Raw genomic sequence first — 18,913 nt, 5'->3', positions numbered from 1 at the left:
CAGATCAGTCTACCAGTCCCGGCAGATCAGTCTACCTGTCCCAGGAGATCAGTCTACCAGTCCCGGCAGATCAGTCTACCTGTCCCAGGAGATCAGTCTACCAATCCCGGCAGATCAGTCTACCAGCAGATCATTCCACCAGTCCCGGCAGATCAGTCTACCAGTCCCGGCAGATCAGTCTACCTGTCCCAGGAGATCAGTCTACCAGTCCCGGCAGATCAGTCTACCTGTCCCAGGAGATCAGTCTACCAGTCCCGGCAGATCAGTCTACCGCAGATCAGTCTACCAATCCCAGCAGATCATTCCACCAGTCCCGGCAGATCAGTCTACCAGCAGATCAGTCTACCTGTCCCAGGAGATCAGTCTACCAGTCCCGGCAGATCAGTCTACCTGTCCCGGCAGATCGGTCTACCAGTCCCGCGCGATCAGTCTACCAGCAGATCAGTCTACCAATCCCAGAAGATCATTCCAACAGTCCCGGCAGATCAGTCTACGGCAGATCCAGTCTACCAGTCCCGGCAGATCCAGTCTACCAGTCCCGGCAGATCCAGTCTACCAGTCCCGGCAGATCCAGTAAACCAGTCCCGGCAGATCCAGTAAACCAGTCCCGGCAGATCCAGTAAACCAGTCCCGGCAGATCCAGTAAACCAGTCCCGGCAGATCCAGTCCACCAATCCCGGCAGATCAGGCAATATTCCCCCACATGCTCTGGATATTCCCCAAATAACTCTGATTTTCTCTCTGCAGGGATTCATTTCCTTTTGATCAGCAGTTTAACATTCTGATGAGATTCATAGTGGATCAGACGCAGACTCCAAACCTCAAGGTTGGTACCCAGAACACTGTCTCTACATACTCTACAGATATCTGAGAATGCTGGGGACTCGGCCTGGCACTGACCTGGCATCCACTGACTGGGGCAATGAGTAGAAACATTCACTTGTTACATTTCTGTAAATTACAGACTTTCTGCCACACTGGTGAAAATCTGTGTGAATTTGGGGGGGAAAAAGACTCCTCCGAGTTTCAGCGGTCAGCAGGTTTTTGTCACAGCAGAGTTTAGGGTCTTATCATAGCTCTGAGTGGAGGAATAATTTTAATACTCACCAGGTCCCAGCTGTCATTATAAAGCTCCTGAAGATGCAGAGTTCTGCCTTGCTGTAGCCATAGGGTAGACTCCTGTCTCATCTCCACTCGGGTATTGCCTATGATTGCTACTGATGCTTCAGTCAGAGGCCTGTAGGCTTTATAGCACCTTCATGTAATTAAAGACCCACATAATCTGAAGTGAGAAAGGAATGGCTAGTGCAAGACAGAATAATGAGGACTTCACAAGAAGGTTTGTGATGGCAGCACGGATATGGTGAGTGATACTGTGGGCAAAAAAAAGAAGGAACTTTAGATACTTACCTCAGTCCAGCCCACTGCTGCTCAACTATTTCACGGCTGCTTGCGCTCCTGCCCATTTACAAGCGAAAATATGGCCTGTGCAGTAGCACTGAGCCACTTGTTCATAGAAGAAAAAGCGGTTTCATGCTACTGCACGGTATGCATAGGCAGTGCGTCTGGGCTCATACACAGATGGGCGCACAGCCATGTTCGGCAAGCTCTTGTTTCTGGTGTGTGATTCAGACACTACTTCAGCCAAAGAGATCAGACATACTTGTGCATGAAGGTGAGCCAGGCCGGGAACTAAAAGAGGGTCTCAGCCAGCGCTGGTTGTGTCGAGGATGTGGGATGCCTCAGTATGAACTATACTACAAATATAGGAAATTACGATCAGAGGGCCATGGTGGGTTATCAATCAGTGATCAAATAATGCCAGGAAAAAATGTATCAGCTAATCTGTCAGGAGTGTTTGCTCAGCCAGATAAAAAGGTTTTTGTTTGTAGTTACTTTTCAGTATAGCTGCTAGAGAAAGCTCTGGTTTATTAACCCTTTCAATAAATAAAATATTGTTACCATATTCTCCCATGTTTATCTCCTGACAGTTCAGTGTCTCTTTAACTTAAACTACAAAAAATGGATATTAAAAATTCAGTCTTTGTTCCTAATGTAACCACTCTAGAAGCACAATGCTTGACGGAGGATAAATGCGGACTTGATTATCAAGCAGCAAAACACTGGCACGGCTGCTGCAGTCTGAAGTGAAGGCGGCAGCACTGAGCCCTGCTGTCAACCTTTTAGCAGCCAATTTATTTAGAGCCTTGCAAGTACTCCAAGCCTATTTATTTTAGCATGTTTTTTGTTTCTATGTTACATTTTCTTGCTTCTAATTAATAAAGCGGTAATGTGAATTCATGGCCACTTGTCACTAGGGGGCAGTGTGAGACAATAGAGAGAGAGAGATGAAAACGTTCCAGGAATTTACAGCACAACCCGTTCTGCCCACTGAGGTCAAAAGCAGAGCACTTCTCGCTGCCAATGGGTTAAATACATTTGATGCACTTTTGATGCTGAAGTTACAGTTTCTGGTAGAGAGCATATAACTTTTGCCATTGTGCTTGAATAGCTGTAACTGTGTGTGATTTGTGCAGGTGAAGGTGGCCATCCTGAAGTACATCGAGTCCCTCGCCCGGCAGATGGACCCCACAGACTTTGTGAACTCCAGCGAGACGCGATTGGCCGTCTCCAGAATCATCACATGGACGACAGAACCAAAGAGCTCAGATGTGAGAAAGGTACTCCCATATTTCCTGTCTGCCGTTTCCCTTCTCTCCCTTCCTTGTCACTCTGTCAGGCGGAGGAGCGTCTTTGGCTATTTTCCATCTTTAATACTGCTTGGTTTTTATTACTTGTCATTTTCTGATGTTAACTTGATTGACGTGGACTCCTGACTAGAAACGCAACACTTCCGTCTCCCGGGATCGCTGTCTGATATCTGGAGGGGGGGGGGTGGTATTTATGTCAATGCATGGGGAGAGAGTGCAGAGTATTAAAGGACCACTGTCGCGAAAAAAGTAAGCAGTTACAATCTGACAGAACCGACAGGTTTTAGGCCAGTCCATCTCCTCATGGGGGGATTCTCAGGATTTTGTTTGTTTTCAACTGCATTTCTTGAACATCTGTTGCAAAGTCTCGCTGACATAATAGTGTGCCAGTGACTAGGGAGGCTGGCTGGTATCTTACTATTTTGGCCATTAAACTGCTGTTCAGGAAATGCTGTTGTAGACCCTAAGAATCCCCCATAGATGTTTAACAGTCTGTGGCCGCGCAGTGGGATTTTAGATGTAATTTGGATGCCGGTGATGGGCAACCCCCGAATTACTTTTCTTCTCCCTCCGAGTTGCTTTGACTGGGGAACAGCTGCAAAGTTGGAGGGGAGGGGGGGGGATGCATAGCTTGGTATTCTGATCAATTCCATTGAAATCTTATCGATATCAAGTAGTAGACGGTGGTACAATGAATGGTGCTACCTGATCGGTTAGGGAAATCTTAATCTTTGCTGCATTGGGCATATCAGGCATAGCGGACGTCTACCTTCAGAGGAAGCCGCTGTAAGGTGGGGGGAGCAGCTCCCAGCTCCAAAACATTACAGCGCAACTGGCACTGCTGCTGAAGATATTTATTGCCTTTCGATAGCTTGCATACAAACTTGAGTGAAGTGCAGATTGGTAAATTCACATACCGGGGCTGGTGGCGCTGGTCTCTAGCCCCCTCTCCCCCACTAGGGACTTCACTGCTCTTATCTCAGAAGTAGCTTGTTGCAAGGGACATGCAGCTTGAGATTTGGCCAGTGCACGCTGGAGTTGATTGCATTTGTCTGGCCCAGTTCAAAGCTACATGAAATTTGCAACCAAATGTATCCAGCTGGGCACTTTTCATCTCACCGATGATCATTCAAGGAAATAACGATTATACCATATAAGTGTTGGGCTGTCACAGAGATGGATTAATATGTAATGAGGCCATAGGCAAGGCAGTAGATTAGGGGGGCCCTCTTTTGGTACTTTTGGTAAGCTGAAGTGGAGGGAGGTTAAAGAAGGTGATAGGTGGGCCACTTGACACCCACTAGGCCCAAAGCACCTGCCTAATATGCCTGGTGGATGATCCTGCTCTGGGCAGTCATGTACATAGGCTTATCTCTCAGGTACAGAATGTAAGTGCTCTCAGCACTGTCTGTCCTCCTGCATCATGTCATATGTTCTGGCTATTGGGCAGTATATCACGTTCCCTGACACGCATCAGAATGTATAGCGATGGGCACTGTGTGTTTCCATTGTCTTCGGTTACTGAGCTTATTATAACTCTGTAACCTAATCTTCAGGTTTACGCCCTTATCCTACGTGTCAAGAAAGTTCAGGTATTATTCTTTACCTCAAACTGAGGAAGTTCAACACTTCTTTCCATCTAGAAGTTGTGAAAGCTGAGCTGGTAGTGGTGCTTTGTGCTGCATTTCTAGCAGCGGCTGGGTAGTGTGCTGCTCTGCCTCTGTGTCAGGGCTCTGCCTCTGACACAGAAGACCATATCTCAGCTCTGCCTGTTCAGTAAGGAGACCTTGGGCAAGACTCCCTATTATTCTACTGCCTACAGAGGGCATCCTAGTGGCTGCAGCTCTGGCGCTTTTAGCCCGCCAGGAGAAAAGCACAATATAAATGTTCTGTGTCTTGTCCCGTGTTGGACGGGTCCCCCCTTCTGCGCGAGCTGAAATCGCTGCATGTCGCAGAGCGGACCAACACACATGCCGGCAGATCCTATGTTAAGCATTGGTTCTGTTCAGATATTTTGATTCTGTTGCTGTGAGGAAATGCAAAATGCTGTCTTGCACGACTTTTCTGACACAGGACAGAAGTTAGACGTGTCGTATATAGCAGCGCTAGCTATGACAGTCATTGCAGCAGAGACTAAGGAATAGTTTGAACAACGTGGTCGTGCCACAGACGGATCTCTAGTCACCTGACCCCGTCTCTGTAAGGCTACGTTTCCATTTGTGTGGCGGCATGCGTCTTGCGAGACGCGATGCCGGCACAACTGCTGCCTCTCGCAGCCGAATCCCTCTAGCCGCGCTATGCACGGCTATGGGATTCGGACAGCTACGGACGAAATTATGCTTTCCTCGGCCACGAATACGGATGGCTCTCATAGACTTCTGTAGGCTGCTGTAATCCATCCGAATTCGTGGGCGGGGAATCGGCCGGGATTCGCAGCAGTGGAAACCCGGCCTAAGTGTAATAGGTTCCACGTTACTCTGAAGCCCCCTAACCTGCCACCTTACCTCTATACACCTCTTCTGGGCTCAGAATGAGCATTGGCCAATCATAGGGGAGGAGGCCACCCACTCTGGGCAATACCTCCACTCACTAGATGTTCACTGAGGTTTATGCCAGTTGATGTTGCATTTGGTAACCATTTAAAGAGAAACCGTAACCAAGAATTGTACTTAATCCCAATCAGTAGCTGATACCCCCTTTCCCATGAGAAATCTTTCCCTTTTCTCCAACGGATCATCAAGGGGCTCTGTATGACTGATATTGTGGTGAAACCCCTCCCACAAATGATGTCAGTGCCTCACAGCACTGAGGTACTGACATCACACTGTGTGAGCCTTGTTGCGTTGTGGGAAATACCAGCTGTTTACAACTGCCAAAAAAGGATGCAGCATCTCTTTCCAGTGACATCACTTGCCAGCAGTAAAAATGTCACCATGTGATAAATGTCAGAATGTAAATCAGGAGAGGAAAGATTTTGCAGTAAGCAAACACTGACTAAATCATTTATACATAATTATTGTAAAAATGAAGCACTTTTTTATTATATTGTTTTAACTGGAGTTCCTCTTTAAATAGTAATATAACCTCATATGCATGTGCACAATGCTTCTATCATTCTGGTTTCTGTTGTTTTTGTGGCTGAAAACACTGCTGTGTCCACAGATTAATGGTTTACACATACACAAAGTACAACACGTGCAATCGATTATTTTTCTATGTAAAATATTGAACATTACCGTATATACTCGAATATAAGTCTACTACAATATTCAACCCTCTTAAGCTGGAATTTTTTTATTGACTCAAGTATAAGTCTACCCAGCAAAGGTAATGGCTGCACTTGGGGCTCAGGAGGGGTGAATGACTGCACTGCATACAGTATTGCAGCCTTTAACCCCTCCTGTCCCTTCAAGTAGATCAGTGTCCCTTCCCTCCAATCACCGGGAAGGGAAGGAACGCAGGCTGGGAGCGGCGAGACTGACACTGCAAAAGGTAAGCAGCCGGCTGCGACACGCTGTGTGTCGCTAGTGCGAAATTTGATTTATGGGGGCATAGCAGAGCGCAGGAGGGGCTGGGGGGGGAACAGTATAGCAACAGAGGCTGGGCATTATATGCAGACTCAGCCTCTGTGTGCTGATAGCATTCTTAGAACTCACCTCGGGTTCTCTTTAAAGGACCCGGGATCTATTAGGATCCTAGCAATGCCCCCGGCCCCAGGGCCCCCAAATCCCCCCCCCCCCCCATCTATTAGGATCCTAGCAATGCCCCCGGCCCCAGGGCCCCCAAATCCCAACCCCCCCCGCGTCACACACTGATTGCAATTAGACTAAAAGGCGCCCCAGGGCCTCCAACACCTTAAACATTAGTTTACACTCTGAGTTGTGCGCCCCTCCTACACTGCGCCCTGAGGCTGGAGCCTCTCTTGCCTGGGCCCAGCCCTAGCCGCATTGTTTATATGCAGGAGTTTAATCTGAAGGGAACCAGCTCTGAAGAATGAGGCTTCCTCTGCAGATATATGGCTCCCCTGCACCACCTGAATAGTTAAACGCATGTAAAGCAAGGGAGCCATCATGTCTGACAATGTCGTGTGTTTTTTTTTTTTTTTTACTTTTGACCTGAAAATAGCTCCTTAGAAACCTGAAGCCAAGATAATGAGGTTGTGGAACCGGCTTGTCAGACATGAAAGTGAAGCTGATCAGATGTGCACAGCGATAAATCCAGAAGATATACAATTCCTGCACATACCACTGATAGGATTGTAGATGTGCACATGGAAGGACATTAAACATATATGAAAGCAATGTGATGGAGCTGTGTGGAGCAGACACTGGCTATATGCCATTCACTGGCCGTGAGGTTCCCTCCAGTGAGAAGCTATCACTGATTGCTAAACATGACAGTGTATTGGTGCGGATGTCAGGATATATACATGCAGTATCTGAATAATCAGTGCATTGTCCGGCAGGGTTGTATGATGTGTGATAGGTTGCACCATACAGACAGGTTTCCTGGATATAGATGCAGTATCTGAATAATCAGTGCATTGTCTGGCAGCCTCTCTTGCGCATGAGGCAGCAGGGTTGTATGATGTGTGATAGGTTGCACCGTACAGGCACATTACTGGCAGATTTCCTGGATATATACATGCAGTATCCGAATAATCAGTGCATTGTCCGGCAGCCTCTCTTGCGCATGAGGCAGCAGGGTTGTATGATGTGTGATAGGTTGCCCCATACAGGCAGATTATTGGCAGTTTTCCTGGCTATAGATGCAGCATGTGAATAATCAGTGCATTGTCCGGCAGCCTCTCTTGCGCATGAGGCGGCAGGGTTGTATGATGTGTGATAGGTTGCACCGTACAGGCAGTTTATTGGCAGGTTTCCTGGCTATAGATTCAGTATCTGAATAATCAGTGCATTGTCCGGCAGCCTCTCTTGCGCATGAGGCAGCAGGGTTGTATGATGTGTGATAGGTTGCACTGTACAGACGGGTTTCCTGGCTATAGATGCAGCATCTGAATAATCTGTGGATTGTCTGGCAGCCTCTCTTGCGCATGAGGCAGCAGGGTTGTATGATGTGTGATAGGTTTCCCCATACAGACAGATTATTGGCAGTTTTCCTGGCTATAGATGCAGCATATGCAGTGTTCTCCCCAGAATTTTTTTTCCAGCCGGGTGGCATGAGAAAGTAGCCGGGTGGGGGAATATGAGAGAATGCAGGGCCGGCGCTTCTCTGCACAACTCTGCTTACAGCATAGGAAGAGGTGAGCTGATGACAGCCGGGTGCTCACCAAAACTAGCTGGGTGGAGCACCCGGCTAAAAGAGCCTGGGGAGAACACTGATATGAATAATCAGTGCATTGTCTAGCAGCCTCTCTTGCGCATGAGGCAGCAGGGTTGTATGATGTGTGATAGGTTGCACCGTACAGACAGATTATTGGCAGGTTTCCTGGCTATAGATGCAGCATCTGAATAATCTGTGGATTGTCTGGCAGCCTCTCTTGCGCATAAGGCAGCAGGGTTGTATGATGTGTGATAGGTTGCACCGTACAGACAGATTATTGGCAGGTTTCCTGGCTATAGATGCAGCATCTGAATAATCTGTGGATTGTCTGGCAGCCTCTCTTGCGCATAAGGCAGCAGGGTTGTATGATGTGTGATAGGTTGCACCGTACAGACAGATTATTGGCAGGTTTCCTGGCTATAGATGCAGCATCTGAATAATCTGTGGATTGTCTGGCAGCCTCTCTTGCGCATAAGGCAGCAGGGTTGTATGATGTGTGATAGGTTGCACCGTACAGACAGATTATTGGCAGGTTTCCTGGCTATACATGCAGCATCTGAATAATCAAAGCATTGTCCAGCAGCCTCTCTTGCGCATGAGGCAGCAGGGTTGTATGATGTGTGATAGGTTGCACCGTACAGGCACATTACTGGCAGATTTCCTGGATATAGATGCAGCATCTGAATAATCAGTGCATTGTCTGGCAGCCTCTCTTGCGCATGAGGCAGCAGGGTTGTATGATGTGTGATAGGTTGCACCGTACAGGCACATTACTGGCAGATTTCCTGGATAAAGATGCGGCATCTTAATAATCTGTGCATTGTCTGGCAGCCTCTCTTGCGCATGAGGCAGCAGGGTTGTATTATATGTGTGATAGGTTGCACCGTACAGACAGATTATTGGCAGGTTTCCTGGCTATAGATGCAGCATCTGAATAATCAATGCATTGTCCAGCAGACTCTCTTGCGCATGAGGCAGCAGGGTTGTATGATGTGTGATAGGTTGCACCGTACAGGCAGGTTTCCTGGATATAGATGCGGCATCTTAATAATCTGTGCATTGTCTGACAAGCTCTCTTGCGCATGAGGCAGCATGGTTGTATTATATGTGTGATAGGTTGCACCGTACAGGCACATTACTGGCAGATTTCCTGGATATAGATGCAGCATGTGAATAATCAGTGCATTGTCCGGCAGCCTCTCTTGCGCATGAAGCAGCAGGGTTGTATGATGTGTGATAGGTTGCACCGTACAGGCACATTACTGGCAGATTTCCTGGATATAGATGCAGCATCTGAATAATCAGTGCATTGTCTGGCAGCCTCTCTTGCGCATGAGGCAGCAGGGTTGTGTGATGTGTGATAGGTTGCACCGTACAGGCACATTACTGGCAGATTTCCTGGCTATAGATGCAGCATCTGAATAATCTGTGGATTGTCCGGCAGCCTCTCTTGCGCATGAGGCAGCAGGGTTGTATGATGTGTGATAGGTTGCACCGTACAGGCACATTACTGGCAGATTTCCTGGATAAAGATGCGGCATCTTAATAATCTGTGCATTGTCTGACAAGCTCTCTTGCGCATGAGGCAGCAGGGTTGTATGATGTGTGATAGGTTGCACCGTACAGGCACATTATTGGCAGATTTCTTGGATATAGATGCAGCATCTGAATAATCAGTGCATTGTCCAGCAGCCTCTCTTGCCATTAGACCTGCGGTGGACAGCACAGAGGAAAGGGCCTATTAATATAATGAGCTTGTCTCCCATTAACCTGTAACGAGTTGTGTGCGCACGTCTGTGCAGTCGTTAGGAAGATTGAGTGCTGTTAGCGAGATTGCTTCCTCCAGGCGCTCTGCACTCCGCGTTCCACTTTAACCAGGTAGTCAAATAATAAATTAGCACAACAGCTGGGAACTGGCCGCAGGACACAGAGCCCAGCGACAGGCCGCTTGTGCAAGCCTTTTCTCAGAAATTCCTTTACTGCCTGTTTATTGTTCTCCTGTGTTTTTATAGTGGAAATGGTTTTGCAAGTGTGCGGCTTCCATCAGATTTGTGCTCTAATATAAAATCTCACCTTTTAAAGCAACAAAAACTTCCTGAGAAACCGCCTTACGCTGGGGAGCAAAGTGTGCCCCGTCACCTGCATTCCCTGTGCTAAGACCTGCGCCTACAGTTCATCCAGAAACCATTCACAGCACACCACACTTTCCACATTTTATGTTACAGCCTTATTCCAAAATGGATTCAGTCAATTTTTTCCAGCAGAATTCTGCACACAACACCCCATAATCACAGTGTGAAAGAAGTTTACCTGAGGTTTTGGAAAAAAAAGAAAAGAAAAGAAACCACGTGTACTTAAAGAGAATCTGTATTGTTAAAATCGCACAAAAGTAAACATACCAGTGTGTTAGGGGACATCTCCTATTACCCTCTGTCACAATTTCGCCGCACCTCGCCACATTAAAAGTGGTTAAAAACTGTTTTAAAAAGTTTGTTTATAAACAAACAAAATGGCCACCAAAACAGGAAGTAGGTTGATGTACTGTATGTCCACACATAGAAAATACATCCATACATAAGCAGGCTGTATACAGCCTTCCTTTTGAATCTCAAGAGATCATTTGTGTGCTTCTTTCCCCCTGTTCAGGCTGCTTGTTTCTTCCTGCAAACAGCTTTGCCCTTGTCTGTAATTCTTCAGTATGTGAAAGCCCAGCCAGCTCAGAGGACGATTTATCCAGCTTGTAAAAGTTAAGAGAGAAGAGAGAAGCTGCTCTAATCTAAATAATACACAGGCAGTGTGCAGAGAGGGGCCTGGAAGGGGGGAGATGCATCACAGAACCACAACACTGAAGAACTTGGCAGCCTTCCAGACACAGGCCGACAAGTCTGACAAGAGAGAGATAAGTTGATTTATTACAGAGATGGTGATAGTAGAACGTGCTGCAGTAAGCCAGAGCACATTAGAATAGCTTTTGGAACTTGTAGGATGATAAAAAAACAGGATGCAATTTTTGGTACGGAGTCTCTTTAAAGTGCACCTGAACTCTTGCATCGGACAGAAGGAAAACCGAGAGTAATGCACCCTGTATGTATTTAGAGAGTTTAGCCTGTGTAATTCCCCCCTTTAATTTGAGTCTAATCACTATTTGTAATTTGATCCCTCCCCTGGGTCACATGACTGCCTATGGCAGATGAGCTCATTTGAAAGCACAGGCTGTAAACAATATGTCTGCTTCCATGAATCAGGACGTAGAAACACTGCAGATTTATTTTAGGATTTGTATCAGCTGTAACAAAGAAATGTTCTTTGTTTAAAGGTTATCATTCTGTTGTGTATCTTTTAGAGCAGAGAGGAAGTTCTGAGTCCAGGCCCGCTTTAAGTATTCATAGGTTCAAAGCCACACCAGTTTGCATTAAACACTTCCCAATCATTGACAGGAAATCCTTCACCACACCCAATCAGATGCCACTCACTGGATGGTTAGACCACCAGGGTCTATTCACATGTTAGGGATATTCCCAGGTCACCCCAACCTTCAACGATCATTGCACTCAACTCTAATAAGTTTCTTGCAAGGAATCTCTTTAATGCAGTATATCTCCTTAATCCTCCCTCTGCTGATGCCCCTGTAGACCTACCTCAGCCGCAAAGCTGCAATTTGAGGCAAAGGAAGGTACATTTATGCATAGCCGGGTGTTGTGCACCCAAATTTCCCTTCTTTGCTGCAAAGTAAAGTCCATTGCACAGCTAGCACATAGCTAGCTTAAAACGCACCACGGTGGCATTTAGTAGAATGCAGTAAATTATTCTGGATTCTCACATTTTTGTTTATATATTCCTGGTTTCAGCATTAGAAACGCTTCCTATATCTTTATATTGCTGTATATTGGTGTGTAGCCCCGCCCTCCCTGTGATGTCACAGCCTAACCTAGGCTGTTTAGCTATGCGGAATTCTCTACCCCCTGCAATTGTATTATTTACATTATTTTCCGTATAGTTTCTCTGTAAAGTGAACCTGAACTCAGAACTTCCTCTCTGCTCTAAAAGATAAGCAACAGCATAATGAAAAACATTTTTGTTACAGCCGATACAAATCCTGCAATAAATCTGCAGTGTGTCTACTTCCTGCTTTCATGGGAGCAGACATAGGGTTAACATCCTGTGTTTATAGTTTAGCTGCTCTGCTGAAGGCAGCAGAGATTCCTTAGCTGACACAGCTGTGGGATCAAATTACACTTGTGTTTACTGGTAGTCACAGGTGAGGGGGAATTAGACAAGCTAAACTCTCTAAATATATAGAGTGCATTTCTCTGTGCTTTCCTTCTGTCCTGTACAAGAGTATGTAGCTAATTTGCTGCTCATAGTGCAGATAGTTCCAGCATTTGACCACCAGGGGCACCATGCTACAAAGCTGGCTGCGGCAGGGATATGAACTCATTGAGTGTAGTTGTGCTCAGCGTTTTGTCTGTCAGTTGTGATGTGTATCTGTGATGTCTGCTGCTGCTACACACAGAGTGTATTATGGCTGAGCTCGCAGTAGCTGTGCTGCAGCAGAATGTAAGCACCAGACGCTCCTTGTTCAGCTGCCACTTCCTGGTGGCCTCATTTAGCGGCACGCTCTGCCTTCGCCGGTGTGTACTTGGGGCCGCGCCATCGGAACAGAATGATCCCACTGTTCCTCCGTCTATTTCCAAAATACTCCTGTTTGTTTTGAGTGTTATAATGGGAGGCTTTATACTAACTGACGCTTATTAATGTTCTCTCTTTTCCTATAAAGACAATGAGCTTTTAATCTGTGCCTGCGATCCGCCCTTATCAGAACAATAAGCGTTTAATAGTGTGATTGAGTTCACTAGGCTTCCTTGTTGATGGATGTAAACCGTACTCTGCAGTGTACATGTAAATACAGGCGAGACACATGGCAACACTGACCTGCATGCTTGTGTCAGCTCCCCACTCTGCGCTCCACAGTCACTCTGCCTGCGCTCCCCAGTCACTCTGCCTGCGCTCCCCAGTCACTCTGCCTGCGCTCCCCAGTCACTCTGCCTGCGCTCCCCAGTCACTCTGCCTGCGCTCCCCAGTCACTCTGCCTGCGCTCCCCAGTCACTCTGCCTGCGCTCCCCAGTCACTCTGCCTGCGCTCCCCAGTCACTCTGCCTGCGCTCCCCAGTCACTCTGCCTGCGCTCCCCAGTCACTCTGCCTGCGCTCCCCAGTCACTCTGCCTGCGCTCCCCAGTCACTCTGCCTGCGCTCCCCAGTCACTCTGCCTGCGCTCCCCAGTCACTCTGCCTGCGCTCCCCAGTCACTCTGCCTGCGCTCCCCAGTCACTCTGCCTGCGCTCCCCACCCTGCGCTCCCCAGTCACTCTGCCTGCGCTCCCCACCCTGCGCTCCCCAGTCACTCTGCCTGCGCTCCCCACCCTGCGCTCCCCAGTCACTCTGCCTGCGCTCCCCACCCTGCGCTCCCCAGTCACTCTGCCTGCGCTCCCCACCCTGCGCTCCCCAGTCACTCTGCCTGCGCTCCCCACCCTGCGCTCCCCAGTCACTCTGCCTGCGCGCCCCACCCTGCGCTCCCCAGTCACTCTGCCTGCGCGCCCCACCCTGCGCTCCCCAGTCACTCTGCCTGCGCTCCCCAGTCACTCTGCCTGCGCTCCCCACCCTGCGCTCCCCAGTCACTCTGCCTGCGCGCCCCACCCTGCGCACCCCAGTCACTCTGCCTGCGCTCCCCTTGGTCAGTTAGTCTGCAGTAGGCTGCTTTCATTATGCTAAATGGAGGCACAAAATACCAAGTGATTCTGGGCAGTTTGTTTAAACTTGTCTATAATACTAATCCACGGTTGTAAGTATGCATGGACCTGGAAGCTGATGGGATCACCATGACAACCTGACAACTGTCAGGGTTTTGGCCAGTATTCATTTAAACTCATTCTATATACTTACCAAAGTTTGTAAATATGCATGGTGCTGGAGTAAAGGCTCATACACACATCAGACCAAAGTCTTTTGAAAATGAAAGATCTCAGACCAATTTTACCCCCTTCCATGTAGTATGAGAGCCATACCAACACAGTCTATTCTATGGAGCTGAACTCCCCGTCAGACAGAAATCTTTGCAAGATGCTGCACACAAAGATGCTGTACACATTCAACAGATCAGTATCTGCAAAAGATCTTTTACTGCAAAATGCATTCATAGTCTATGATATCTGCAGATCATCATACACACCTTGTTTAACAGACATTCATCTGCAGGTCAGCTCCACCAGAATGGATTTTCAGATCTGCAGATGATTGTCTGATCTGCAGATGAATGTCAGTTAAACAAGGTGTGTATGATGATCTGCAGATCTCATAGACTATGAATGCAATTTGCAGGAACGGATCTTTTGCAGATACTGATCTGTTGCATGTGTACAGCCTCTTTGTGTGCAGCATCTTGCAAAGATATCTGTCTGATGTGGAGTTCAGCTCCATAGAATAGACTGTGTAGGTATGGCTCTCATACTACATGGAAGGGGGTAAGAATTCTGTCTGATGGGGAGTTCAGCTCCATAGAATAGACTGTAGGTGTGGCTCTCATACTACATGGAAGGGGGTAAGATTTCTGTCTGATGGGGAGTGCAGCTCCATAGAATAGACTGTGTAGGTATGGCTCTCATACTACATGGAAGGGGGTAAGATTTCTGTCTGATGGGGAGTTCAGCTCCATAGAATAGACTGTGTAGGTATGGCTCTCATACTACATGGAAGGGGGTAAGATTTCTGTCTGATGGGGAGTGCAGCTCCATAGAATAGACTGTGTAGGTATGGTTCTCATACTACATGGAAGGGGGTAAGATTTCTGTCTGATGGGGAGTGCAGCTCCATAGAATAGACTGTGTAGGTGTGGCTCTCATACTACATGGAAGGGGGTAAGATTTCTATCTAAAGGGGAGTTCGGCTCCATAGAATAGACTGTGTAGGTATGGCTCTCATACTACATGGAAGGGGGTAAGATTTCTATCTGATGGGGAGTGCAGCTCCATAGAATAGACTGTGTAGGTGTGGCTCTCATACTACATGGAAGGGGGTAAGAATTCTGTCTGATGGGGAGTGCAGCTCCATAGAATAGACAGTGTAGGTATGGCTCTCATACTACATGGAAGGGGGTAAGATCTCTGTCTGATGGGGAGTGCAGCTCCATAGAATAGACTGTGTAGGTGTGGCTCTCATACTACATGGAAGGGGGTAAGATTTCTGTCTGATGGGGAGTGCAGCTCCATAGAATAGACTGTGTAGGTGTGGCTCTCATACTACATGAAGGGGGTAAGATTTCTGTCTGATGGGGAGTTCAGCTCCATAGAATAGACTGTGTAGAATATGGCTCTCATACTACATGAAGGGTGGTAAGATTGGTCTGTGATCTTTCATTTTCAAAAGACTATGGTCTGATGTGTGTATGTGGCCTAAGTGTGGGCAGCACAGTTATAGTTATTTGGGTTGAAAAAAGACATACGTCCATCGAGTTCAACCAGAGCTGCAGGCGGCTTCTTGTGGGTTGTGGCTTACTGTGGGAGGTACAGTTGTGGGTGGAAACTTGGTGCAGCAGTTGTGGTCACGTGTTTCCTGGTATAAAGAGAAAGTACTCTGAATGAAATCAGCTCTACTTCCATGCAGTCTTCACCCCTGGAGGTCCAGCCATTAAATCCATGTTTATTTAGGGATGGTAGAGAACTGTGCAATGTCCCTCCCTGAGCTGTTTGTCCCTGTTTGCTTTGTGTGAGTTGTGCCCTTCTAACGCTTGGTTCTTCCTCCCGGATTTCCTCCCGACACCCAGAACCTGCATGGCTGGCTGCCCGACGACCTTTCACCCAGAGCCAGTCCAGCTTCCTCCGGGCCTGACGGCAGCCTGGAAGATAGATGTAAACAGGTAGATGGACGCCACGTGTGTGCACTAACCACAATACTGCACTGATGTCATGGGTGTGCAATGCGTGTGTTAACAACCCCCCTCCCTGCCCAGCACCTGCACCCTTCCAATCACCTTTTCGTGCGGGGGCGGAGCTACATTGGGCTGGGCATCTGCAGAGCGTTATACATAATCTGCCCTCAGTGGCAATACGGGACACTCTTCACTACCTGTTCGATGTGCAGGTGCTGTGCAGCCAGCCAATCGGCATACGGCTTCAGTCACATGTCATGTGACAGGGACAGAAGCTACATTTGGATTTGCTGGCTGCAGGGCACTTGTATACTGAACAGTAAGTGAAGAGAACCTGTATCGCCACTGGGAGCAGATACTGTATAATGCTTTGCTCAGCTGCCACTCTGCAAGACAGCCCATCCCAGCTCCCGCCTCCCCAGGTATTGTTACGCCCCAGTCATCAAGGCACAATCACAAAGATGCACAATGGTGTTGTACCGGGTGATTGAGTGGAAAAGCATGACCTCAGTGTAGGGCTGCATCTTTGCCACTGGTTTTTTATTCAGTAGCTGTGATATAAATATATATCCTGTATAAGATTCTAGCTTAATCCTTATAAAAGGCAGACAGAAGATCACAGTCGTCACTGACGGTCCTGCAGATCTGAATGTTGTGTTGTGGTGCATAATTGGGGTGTTTTTGTAGTGTATTTTGCATGCTCTAACTATAATGCACAAGCAGGAGTACTGGAAGAACCATCGGTGTCCACTCCAAGCCTTCCCCACATTCCCAGTGTCAAGTAGCTTTCCATGCTGCCATTGTATGTCTGGGCTGTAGTGTTGTGGCACCATGGTGCTGAACAGGGACGCTCACAGGTCAGACCTCCATTGTATTATTCTGAATTTAAGGACACCTGAGGCTGAAATAAACGATTGCATCTATTTTCCTTCTCCTATGACTTAAGATATTTCACAGTTTTATTTTATATTTAAATCTACTTTTTAAGTTTTAACTTTATTGTTTTTGCTCAATGACACATTCATTGAAGTATGCCAGAGCTAAAATCTATGAACTATTGGCCCTTCTTATCTCTTTCCTGCTCTCGGAAGCCATTTTCTGCTAGGAAAGTGTTTTATAGTTGGAATTTCTTATCAGTGAGTGTCACACTGTAGTCACTTCCTGTCTGAGTCAGGACTGAGTCAGCCACTTACATACCTGATATTTACCTCTTTCAGGCAGAGAAAGAAAAAAAGGAACACAGCCATGTCTATCTCATCATGTCACATGTCACCTCGGGTAACCTTTAATGCTTCTTTTTACAGTTCCCCCTATTATCGCGTGCTCTCTATCAATTCCCCCCCCCCACCCCCCCCCACCCCAAACTCCACAATGGGGAAGAATGCCAAGGAACCCCTGCAAAGTACTCCAGGAACCCTGGTTGAAAAAGCCTGCAATAAAGACTTATACACACCATGCAATTTTCCCATCAGATAGGCTGATTGATTGATCATTTCCAGCATGCCTGGTCTGCTTCCAATCAAGAGATCGATTTTGAGATCAGTACTGCACAAAATCGGTGTCTCAATCGAAAACAGATCGGACATGCTGGAAATTGTCAATCGACCAGCCAATCTGATGGGAAAATTGCATGGTATGTGTAAGCCGTAAAAGCCCAAGACACTGCAAAAACGCAGCGTTTCATGCCAGAATACACTCGTTCTGCTGGCCACACACACGTTTTAATAGTGGTCATTCCATGGTACTTTAATTTCAGCAAAGCAATTGCGTCTGTAAAATCAAATGGACAATGAAAGACCATTGACTGTGGTTGTAATTCAGTGCAATCGTTATATCAGATGAGATTTGAGACTTTTTGATTACGTTAAATTGAGTAGGTTATTTAGAAGAAAACAAAGCAATATCTTTAGATTCTTTTGCGGTAGTTTAAAAATTCAATATCTATGATTATTGCATTAAAGTGTACCTAAAGCCAAGTAAAGAAAAAGATTTTCACTTCCCTGGGGTTTCTACCGGCCCCCTGCAGCTGCCCTGTGCCCTCGCACATCCTCCGGCCCCCTGCAGCTGCCCTGTGCCCTCGCACATTCTCCGGCCCCCTGCAGCTGCCCTGTGCCCTCGCACATCCTCCGGCCCCCTGCAGCTGCCCTGTGCCCTCTCCGATCCTCCGGCCCCCTGCAGCTGCCCTGTGCCCTCGCACATCCTCCGGCCCCCTGCAGCTGCCCTGTGCCCTCGCACATTCTCCGGCCCCCTGCAGCTGCCCTGTGCCCTCGCACATCCTCCGGCCCCCTGCAGCTGCCCTGTGCCCTCTCCGATCCTCCGGCCCCCTGCAGCTGCCCTGTGCCCTCGCACATTCTCCGGCCCCCTGCAGCTGCCCTGTGCCCTCGCACATCCTCCGGCCCCCTGCAGCTGCCCTGTGCCCTCGCACATCCTCCGGCCCCCTGCAGCCACCCTGTGCCCTCGCACATCCTCCGGCCCCCTGCAGCTGCCCTGTGCCCTCTCCGATCCTCCGGCCCCCTGCAGCTGCCCTGTGCCCTCGCACATCCTCCGGCCCCCTGCAGCTGCCCTGTGCCCTCTCCGATCCTCCGGCCCCCTGCAGCTGCCCTTTGCCCTCGCACATCCTCCGGCCCCCTGCAGCTGCCCTGTGCCCTTTCCGATCCTCCGGCCCCCTGCAGCTGCCATGTGCCCTCGCACATCCTCCGGCCCCCTGCAGCTGCCATGTGCCCTCGCACATCCTCCGGCCCCCTGCAGCTGCCCTGTGCCCTCGCACATCCTCCGGCCCCCTGCAGCTGCCCTGTGCCCTCGCACATCCTCCGGCCCCCTGCAGCTGCCCTGTGCTCTCGCACATCCTCCGGCCCCCTGCAGCTGCCCTGTGCCCTCGCACATCCTCCGCCCCCCTGCAGCTGCCCTGTGCCCTCGCACATCCTCCGGCCCCCTGCAGCTGCCCTGTGCCCTCGCACATCCTCCGGCCCCCTGCAGCTGCCCTGTGCCCTCGCACATCCTC

The 18,913-nt window shown here is 48.4% G+C and overlaps 1 protein-coding gene across 36 annotated transcripts in view; it reads left to right on the top strand.

Annotated features, from left to right (window-relative positions):
- CLASP1 (cytoplasmic linker associated protein 1) overlaps positions 1-18,913 on the top strand; it is a 320,170-nt gene that overhangs the window by 231,411 nt on the left and 69,846 nt on the right. For 19 of the 36 annotated variants that reach the window (XM_068246166.1, XM_068246161.1, XM_068246163.1 and 16 more), the window contains 3 exons: positions 748-826; positions 2,538-2,681; positions 15,808-15,900. In XM_068246166.1, the coding sequence (XP_068102267.1) occupies positions 748-826; positions 2,538-2,681; positions 15,808-15,900 (316 nt within the window). The remainder of the gene's footprint in view (positions 1-747; positions 827-2,537; positions 2,682-15,807; positions 15,901-18,913) is intronic. The other 17 variants (XM_068246169.1, XM_068246188.1, XM_068246181.1 and 14 more) reach the window with 2 other exon arrangements.

The sequence above is a fragment of the Hyperolius riggenbachi genome, chromosome 7 (genome assembly GCF_040937935.1).
Source record: "Hyperolius riggenbachi isolate aHypRig1 chromosome 7, aHypRig1.pri, whole genome shotgun sequence".
Lineage (NCBI taxonomy): Eukaryota > Metazoa > Chordata > Amphibia > Anura > Hyperoliidae > Hyperolius > Hyperolius riggenbachi.
This window is presented reverse-complemented; position numbering and strand designations above follow the sequence as displayed.